The sequence below is a fragment of the Siphateles boraxobius genome, unplaced genomic scaffold (genome assembly GCF_051911475.1).
Source record: "Siphateles boraxobius isolate OS27281-9 unplaced genomic scaffold, OSU_SipBor_1 24, whole genome shotgun sequence".
NCBI classification, from domain to species: domain Eukaryota; kingdom Metazoa; phylum Chordata; class Actinopteri; order Cypriniformes; family Leuciscidae; genus Siphateles; species Siphateles boraxobius.
In genome coordinates, this window is record NW_027508855.1 from 12,620,723 (window position 1) to 12,630,848 (window position 10,126).

At 37.9% G+C, this 10,126-nt stretch overlaps 1 protein-coding gene across 33 annotated transcripts in view; it reads right to left on the reverse strand.

Moving 5' to 3' along the window:
- The window catches only part of fbrsl1 (fibrosin-like 1), a 322,164-nt gene extending 315,098 nt beyond the window's left edge, over positions 1-7,066 (reverse strand). For 18 of the 33 annotated variants that reach the window (XM_077241492.1, XM_077241495.1, XM_077241493.1 and 15 more), the window contains exon 1: positions 5,746-6,883. In XM_077241492.1, coding sequence (XP_077097607.1) covers positions 5,746-6,129 — 384 coding nt within the window. In that variant the 5' untranslated portion in view covers positions 6,130-6,883. Of the gene's footprint in view, positions 1-5,745 lie in introns of all 33 variants that reach the window. The other 15 variants (XM_077241510.1, XM_077241511.1, XM_077241512.1 and 12 more) reach the window with 3 other exon arrangements.
- Positions 7,067-10,126: the final 3,060 nt, after the last annotated feature.

The window sequence follows — 10,126 nt, forward strand, 5'->3', positions numbered from 1 at the left end:
GTAGGCACATGTAGTAACGTATAGCCTAATTATAGCCTAATAACGTCACCTTAAAATAAAGTGTTACTCTGAAAACTGTTCCCTCTGCGGCCTTTTTTAGATTTTAAAATATTTTTGTAAAACTATCAGTAGGTAAATATCACTGCTCTTCACTGTTTCTTGTTAAAGGTTTACCAATAATTTACAGTAAATAACACATGGTGGCTCCAGACTGCAACCAATTTGACCATTTTTCCTGCCGGTGTGACCAAATATATTTAGGTCACGCTGGCGCGACCACAACGTTGCCGAGCAGCAAATACAAACAAAATGAAAGTGGAACGAAAACGTGCTACTCATTTGCGCTTCACGGACCGTTTATTAGTTCGGACCAATAATAGACAGTGCAGCACCCCAAACTTGCCAGTCGCTGGTCGACCTGGATCACCCGACACTGTAAACAGGAGATCCAGACTCTGGAGATCCAGTGAAGAAATCCATTGAATTCGCCTCAGAATTAATAACAACATCGCTGCGAGATCCAGTGAGAAACATTCCGATTCGACGCAGAGTTCTCGGTTACAAACAATACATATATCAAACAGCACTGACGTGGAAACCAGGAGAAACGCTTATAGAAGGCTTTCAGTCCACAAATCAGCAAGATTAACCATGGATTTAGGCTAATGTAGTAACTCTAACCATAACGATATTGTGACAGAAATAGTCAAACGCTTACAAGTAGGCCTACTACACATCTTTTTCCAGCACTTCAAAACTATAATATCATATATAAATGTTGTTTTTAATGTGATGACAAACTAATTTTTTGTTCATCCTTCAAAGATTGTCCTAAAACGAAAAATTTTAAGATGTAGGAAAACTCTTATTTAAACACTTATTTAAAAAAAATCAAATGTAATTACCATTGTAAACAGTAGGATGCTTATTGGCTATTTTCACTAATATACATTTTTTCGCTCGTTTTGCTTTTTAATTAATATTAAGACATTATGAATGATAATAATTAAGTTAATTTCATCTACACCCTAAATTAAGCTTAGTGCTTTATTGTCAGCCCCAGTGCTATGTGATATTTTTTGTAGAACTCAGTGGCTCTGGTGCTGCTGCCCTCAAAATGTTAGTCTGGAGCCCTGTGAACTTAAAATAAAATTGCACATTGTAATATCTGTACGTTAAGTCTATTTATTATTAAAAAAATGTGTCAGTATTACAATTATTTTGGGGGAAATTTGAATAATTGCATTGCAAGCTGATTTAAGGTGTGCCCCTAAATTTTCTGCTTGTGCTCCTAACATTTTCAGTCAGTAGGTACAGCGCTTCCAGTAAAAAAAAGTTAGTCTGGGGACCTGCACATGGTTATTTTAGAAATATTTAATAAATTAGAAATATATAATTTGAATGATGAAAAACTTGATGAAAAAATAAACCTTTGAATTAAATAGATTAATACTTTAGATCACAGGATTCAGTAAGCAGGGTATGCTTACGGGCCCGGACCAATCAGGGGCCGGCGTGACTGGAAGATATTGATTGACAGCCGGGGCCCCCTATCGCATTTTACTACTTTTAGTCTGATCACATTTTACTTTATCGTGAATTTATTTGAATAAATAATGACAACAACATATTATACTGCTCATTGAATACATGTGTGAAACGAATATTGATGGATTTTGGTGTAATTTGTTTCGAATTGGGACTGGGGAATCCCCGGGTCGGTAAGTGAACATGCATATTCTCACAGAGGAAAGCCCGGAGAATGCAGCTATAATGTAAGTGAGCATCTTTTTTTATGTATTTGGACCTAGGCCTATGTGTGTGTAGTCATAGCAGTGAGTAGCAATGTGTTATGGTGTGCCATCACTAGCAGTGTTTTTTTTCATGTGTTATGGTGCGCATTTCACCAGTTTTTTTTTGTTTTTTTTGTTTTTTGTGGTGGGCATAGGCTACTCCTGATTTTGTCAGTCATCCCATCTCTAATATGCTGTGTCTCTACGATATTATCCTGTCCTATTCATGGTAGCCTACTCGTGGACATTGTGTCATCACGTGCTGTAGTAGGGGGCCCCGGCTTTATAATCCTGCATAAGGGCCCGGTGTTGGCTCGTTACACCACTGCTTTAGATAGCAACACCAACACTTATTGGCCAAACAGAAAAAAATTATTTGCAATGCTGATCATTCAAAATGCCAAATATTGGCCTTACCGATATATTGGTTGATTACTATTGTTGTATTGGTGTAGAAAAATAAGTAAATACAGCAATCTGTGATAGTTAGCCTATATACTCGGTCTGAAAAAATATATATAATAATAAAAATAATAATAAAAAAAAATCTCCCTCTTAAGCTATTCAGAGTTCAGAGTAAATACACAAATATGTTGAATCTTATTAAAGAAAACAATTTTTGTCCATATGTGCCGTTCAAGTTACCAATATTATACACGAATATTACATGATTTCATACTTCAAGTCAACAGATTGAAATAATATACATTTTGTGGTAACTTAAAAAAGCCAATGAAATATAGCAGCTTAAAAGTTATCCCTTTGGTTAGATTCAGGCCTTGTTTGAAATATCTAGTTGACAAATCTGGAGGTGATCTGAAACTTGTTTGGAGAAATGATTCATCAACGCCCAGAAACAGACAGAAAACCACAACCACAACGCATAACCCTGAAAACAAAAGTCAAAACAGATTCCAACAAGTATATAGCAAACACTTCCATGGTGTCAAAGGGAACTACCAGAGTCAAAAAAAAAAAAATAGAATTCACTCATATGCTCATAAATCACAGCGGAAACTATATATCCTCAAATGTGCAAGTGTTTAACAGTAATAATTTTCACTGAATGAGAAACCTGGCCTATAAGGTCGGCCTGTTTAAAAAGAAAACACTGTATTACTTAATGAGCCACTTATGACTCTACTCAATTTCTTTCCCATTATTTTTATAGCAATTTTCAGAGAAGCACTAACGCTAGTCTGTCGTTTCTGTCTTCCCTGAACAGCTTTCTCAGCCAGCGGGTGCTTCATGGAGAAAAAAAAAGAAAAAACCTAAATTGCTGGAAAAATAGTACAAGTGGAAAATAAACTAAATCAAACACGGCCTTGAAAATGTTTATTACTTACTGTTTACAGTCTTTCACAGAACATTGTGTTGTCAAACAAATACTAATGATACACTACATGATCTCAATTCAATCTTTTAAAGAGCATCTTAGATCATAGTTTTCATTAGCATTCACTTTTCTCCACCTCTTCATGTTTAGAACAGTTATCAATAGCTTATAGGCTCATTTAGAGCAGCTAATGTGCAAGTGTGGACACCAGCTGGTGGGACCAGGTGGAACGATTTTCTTTTAGATTTAAAATTTAAGACAGGCAATTCAAAAACATCTATATCTAACAACATAAGAACAAAAGTTCTTCATCATCGTTCTCATTCCCTTGAACTAAAATCACCGTGGAGATGTCAGATCCAGTGCAATACTTCATTAAAAATTCCTGAGCTTCCAATATGACATCATCAGCATCGCCTTCATTTTAACTATTAAACTATTTTTTTTGTTCGTCTTTTCATCCTATAGTGAGGACAAAACAATGGGTAAAACTAATGGTTACATGCAGAGATCCAATAGAATAAAGCAGAAATGCAAATGAAACACTTAATGTTCACATAGCAAAATTATGCAACTAAAATTCCAACTTGTAACATTAAACGCAGAGAAATATATAATATGACTATAAGGATCCTGTATCCAGCACAACCATACACGCACAAAAGCCTCTTCGTTCTCATGAGGGGGAAATAACTGCAGCTTTCTTATCAATTAAGTACTTCATTACACCGAAGGACTTTAAGAGCTGGGACATATTATGTAATTTTGCTAAAACACATCTCAAAGCTTCTACCACACTGCATCATATCCCTCAGCTGACATTTAAATCATCCCTGAAAATTTAAAAAAAAAAAAAATGGAAAGCAGATTCAGAAGAATATCATTAGGTAGCAAAAAAATGATTCTGATGATTTCTTTTCCTTTGCCAGATAGAGAGCTCTAGTCACTTAACCATCCATCAGACATTCAAAATATGAGGACAAGTTCAAAGAAAGATGTGTTTATCTGCAGTGGCCTGAATTACACTGAATGTGGGTGGATTCCCATCCTCAAAAGGATCACGTCAACTAGAACATCTTAATACTTACACAAAGTGATGTGCTGTTCATCCAACAAACAACAAATATGAACCAAACTGTACATGTTTATGAAAATGTAAGCACACCAATAGTAATCATGGTAGGGAATGCCTATTTCTCAGGGTCATATGCCTGAACCTTGAACACCTCTACAAAGTAGAGAAATGATCACTCAATTAGCATGTTAATGTTTAAATTAACACAAATCGGCTTTTTTATTGAACCGCAACACATTAAATAAATCACTTGATCCTGAGAGGTACTGTGACAACTGTTTTCATAGTCAATGTAGTAGTATATCCATATTTGTTTATGTGACTGAGCCCTGTTTTACAGCTCACTGGTCACTGTCATTTGTCATGAATGTACTCACACGTGCTAGCCAATAACCAATCGCTTCAGCTATACAACTCACCGTCAACTCAAGGCTGTTTGCACAACTATGCGTGTCCCCTTGCCCTTATTATCTTCTCTATCAGTACAAAAAGATCAAACACACCAGTTGATGAATCAATGATCATGTCTGGGGAACACACACTCACATACAAACACACTAAATAAATACAGCCCACATTGAGTGTATGATGGTTTGTTTACAGTACTTAATTTGAGGAAACCTTGAGACATAATGATGCTTTTTAATCTACATATGGGTATCTGAAAGTCTATTAGGCTTTCAAACAAATCTACTAAAATGGAATTTATACAAAAACAAGTAGAATACACCTATGATTAACTTGTTTACAATTTCTGAATGAAAAATGTCAATTTTCTAGGCATAATCCAAATAATCACTGCAGATATTTTGCTTTTAAATACTCTTTTAGTCCATGCGTTAAGGTCATGAAGTTAAAGAAAAATATAGATCACATATTTTGCACAGGCCAAATAGGTAACCCCCCAAACAAACAAAAAAACATCTTGATATGAGCACATTTGAGTCGTGAATAGGTAGCTACTCAAGGTGAAAATTATTTTATAACTTGGAATAACAACAAAAACTTGGAACAACTAAACTTTGTCATCTGGAACAACAGTAATGACAGGAAGTGCATGTCAACAAGTGTCATTTATAAGAGACATTTACAGCTCCTCTAGCCTACATAAAAAGCCCCCAAAACCATAAAAACCACAACTTCCCGATATGTCATGAATCATCAGCAGCCTGACAAACTCAAGTCGATATTGTTTCTCTTGTTATTCAAACAGAAGCTTCAAAATGATTCACTGTATTCTTCGAAGTGGGCTGCCAAACACTCCTGACACACTTCTGCAAGAGTGACAGCGAGCAAAATCAAAAGCCGTGACCTCTATTACGTCACTATCACTGTGTTCTGTCATCATAAACGCTCACTGGCAAACGGAACTTCTGGAATGCGACACAGTGATAACACCAAACACCTGTTTAGCACCCTCAGAAGCGGTTATGTCATCATAGCCGTTCACAATCGTATTATGAATACACACAAAAAAACTTGAACCCTCGCAGCGGCCATAGACGGTCAGACGTGTTCAGAATATTTAAACTGGTTCTTACCTCGAGACGGTCCAAACTGACGAAACTGGTAATAGCAAATCCATCAATAATATCCTCCTCCTGAGAACTGGACTCGCGTCTCTTCCTCCGGGGGGGTCGCGGGGTTCTGCTCGAGGATGTCGAGCGTGGTGGAGCGTTTTTACCGGGACTTCGCTCCCGTTCGGAACCAGACGAGGGGCTTCGATTGCGGGTTTCCCCGGCGCGTGCCTCCCGTTTCCGTCCCCTCTCGCGCTGCGAACGGGATCTGCGACTCTGCTTCACTTTCCCTTCCATTTTAAAAACGGTGCGATGTCCTCCCCCCTCCCCCCGTAAAAAAGAAAAAAGAAAAAAATGACACTTGATCACGTAAAAAACAGTCGATTCCACACAATCAATACAACACATCCATGTAGCCTACACTGAAGCCTGTAAACAATTTACAGTATGACCTTGGATGTTAAGCTCCGTAATGTGATAAACAAACAAATGTGATCCATGCAGGTTAAGGCGTGTAGCCTAATCCAAACCAAAGCGTCACAGTATCGAAACGCCTCGCTTCATTTAAACAGGTGCAAAATGGCTGTTTAATTACAGTAGCGTGAATTCCACGCGCACGGCAACTTTGTTGCAATGGTTTACAACAACATCAGTGTGTAGATACTGCAGACCGCGCGCTGGATTCATGACGCTGGCCCTGCTTTAATCTTCACCCGATTCATGACCCACTATGCCAGAAACAAAACAAATGGCATCCGCGTGTTTGTCAAACAATTTAAAAATAGGAACTTATTGTATCGCCAAGTTTCAGCGTGAAGAGACGCCACGAAATCACCCGAGACAACACGGTCCGCGTCAGGCTGAAAACGCTGTTATATCCCCCAAAGATCCTTCTTCAGCACACAATCCACCAAAAACAAATCATATCCAACCAGGAAAAGAGTTGGTTATCCAGCAGAGAGTAAGTTGAACGCGTTCATTCCTGAACGCTGCCCGCGCGCGCTGCGGCTGAAGGGAAAGACGTCGGCGTGTTTGTCAGAATACGTGAAGCTTCACTAAGTGGCTTTAAAGAGACAGTGGATGATTCACATCTCCTCTTCTCTCTGTTATTGCTCGTCAGAAATCGCACTGCTTAGTGTAAATGCTCGGAGTCTAGCAAACTGACGTACTTCCGCCACTTCTGCGATTGCCAGAGGAAGTGAGCTGGTTTATTATATTACTCCGCTTAACTTATTTTTTCGTGGCATGTCATTTGCAGGCATCAGCGGGTGGAGAGACGCGCAGTTAGCGAGCTGTCAGCGGACAAATGCGCACCAGTGCAGTGCAGACTGCTCCAAAAGCCCACACCGAGTAGCCTAAACATTCTCCCTTATTATTGCACACAGAGCTTGTGAAGCAGGCTGTCCACTGTTGGAGTGTAAAACCCTTCCACCTAGTTGCATGAGGCATTAAAAGGAAATTATTATTATTTTCAAAAAGACATATCTATGTATCTATCTATGTATGTATCTATCTATCTATCTATCTATCTATCTATCTATCTATCTGTCTGTCTGTCTGTCTGTCTGTCTGTCTGTCTGTCTGTCTGTCTGTCTGTCTGTCTATCTATCTATCTATCTATCTATCTATCTATCTATCTATCTATCTATCTATCTATCTATCTATCTATCTATCTATCTATCTATCTATCTATCTATCTATCTATCTATACCAGCAGTTTAATATTTCTAACATCATGATTCATGTTCAATATTTGCTTTAGTGTTTGCACAACTGAGGTATTTTATGTACAATCATGTCATTAAATTATTTTAAAACCGGTAAGTTCTGATTAACTGTAAGTTTGCACACACCTCATTCATCACATTGACATGCCCAGTTTAGATATGTGGACACAAAGCTCAAGGGAGGAAACTCACAAGACTCATCAAGCCACAATCACCACACAGTCCTTAGGGAAGGCATTACTATAACAGCAGGAGATAACGGTGGTCTTTGGAATCCCTAAAGTGCTCACAATCACACATCACTCATTTATTCAGGGGAATACATTCTTTTCACTTCAATTGTTATATATGAAACAAATAAATAAAAACAAAAATAAGGCCTCCCCAATTAATTATTTACACTTAAATGGCAGGTGGCTCATTAATAAGTCAGATGGGTAAAAAAAAAATATATATATATAAATGTAAATACTAATATATATCACACATGTTGTCACAGAATAAGTGCACTTGAAATAATATCAGTACGATTCTGTGCCATTTACTGTCATCACAATTAGTGCCGATTGTTCATTCTCAAGCACTTCTTGTAAACCTGCATTTAAGTGCACATGATGTCATGCAGCCCCAGAAACAAACTTGGCAACAGGTCAAAGTGTGTTTTTATTTCACATCTGCAGTCTGGGTCTTAGCTCATTTTTCCATATAATAATTCAACGTTCTGTCTGCAGTTATAGGCTCTTAGACACCGTGAGGTTGCCTTAAGGCAGCAAGCAGGCATCTGTCCTTTAGAGAGCACACACACACACACACACACACACACACACACACACACACACATACACACACACACACACACACACACACACACCGACACACACACACCGACACACACACACACACACACACACACACACACACACACACACACACACACACACACACCGACACACACACACACACCGACACACACACACACACACACACACACACACACACACACACACACACACACACACAAGCTCAAGATCATCTTGACTTATAAATGATTTATTTTACACCCCACTCTTGCAATAATGTGCACTGCTATCAGAACTACATCGCTGTGGGCTTGTCGAGTCTCATGACACTCAAATAAATAAATAAATCTATCTATCTATCTATCTATCTATCTATCTATCTATCTATCTATCTATCTATCTATCTATCTATCTATCTATCTATCTATCTATCTATCTATCTATCTATCTATCTATCTATCTATCTATCTATCTATCTATCCTTCCACCCATTCATTCATCCATTCCTTTCTTTATTTCTTTCCTTCTTTTTTCATTTCTATCCATTGTTGTTCCTATCTATCTATCTATACATATATCTTTCTATCTGTCCATCTATCTATCAATTCATCCATCCATCCATAGAGAGAAAGAACAAAAAAATTAAAAAATAATGGATCCATTCATCCATCCATCCATAGAAAGAACAAAAAAAATGAAAATAAAGAACGGATCCATCCATCTTTCTTACTTTCTTTCCATCCATCCATCCAAGCCAAGGAATTCAAGTAATCCCCTCAGTCTTGCAACTATGTTCAAAATGTCTTGGTTACACTTTGCAAAATGTCAAACTCTTCTGGACTGTATGGGTGATTTGGAAATGAACAGTGTCAGGCATGGGTTAGAAGGAGATAGTGGGTGTCTAAGATGTATCATTTTCACTGAGGAAATATAAACTGAATGTGAGATTGACTATTTAAAGAAAGATCACAGAAATTATTGGAAGAGGTTTGAAGCAGACTCAGAGTTTAATTTAACAGAATGCATCACCCTAAATTAGTCATTAACTGAAATGAAATGTGCAAAGGTATACAGTAAATGTCAAAGTTAATGCAATTTAAAATGTGAATACAGCTTTATTTATTTCTCTCTTTCACACCTTTAATAATAGCTTTACTCACAAACTGCATTGTTGTTTTGACTAATCTTTCTCAAGAAAGTCACATAGTCGGGATCAGTCAAAGGCTTAGCTCAACATTTTTGAAGAAATTCAAAAATGAGTTCTATTGATTTTTCGCCTCCCCGCACCTTCAAGCTAAACTAACATCCCGACAGACTGTGTTATGTCAGTTCAGCTTTTCTTTAAAGATATCTGCACAAATCAATAAGGCTTTGACTGAGAATATACAGTAGATCCTTGCGAGAAGTGTGGACAGATTCAACATACCTGGGCTTTTGATTGATTCTGTGGAACATACTGATGCTTATCCCCTTAACAGACTGTGCGGTACTTTCTCTGATAACCATTTGTATTTTCTTTGATAACAATCTGACAAGCCAGAGCCTGAAATCGGAGTCGGCGCAAATGTGATGACTAAACGCTGCGAGCATTTCATCCGTGATGATCTCTAAGGAGAATGTCAAAACATGATGCCCATCCTTTCTCCCTGGACGGCCCCAGTAATTGCTTCTTAAGAAAACAGTGGAACTAACAGTAGCAAGATTTTCTCACACATTTCACAGTTGAAGCAAAGAGACAAAAACACATATAAACACACTTGAGGTGATACAAAGGCAGACACTGCATGTAATGAGTAGAGAGTGTGAAGAGAGAAACATAGTCAGACAGAAATTCAGAGCCAAGCTAAGGAGGCTGTAACTGAACCCAAGTGGCTCTCC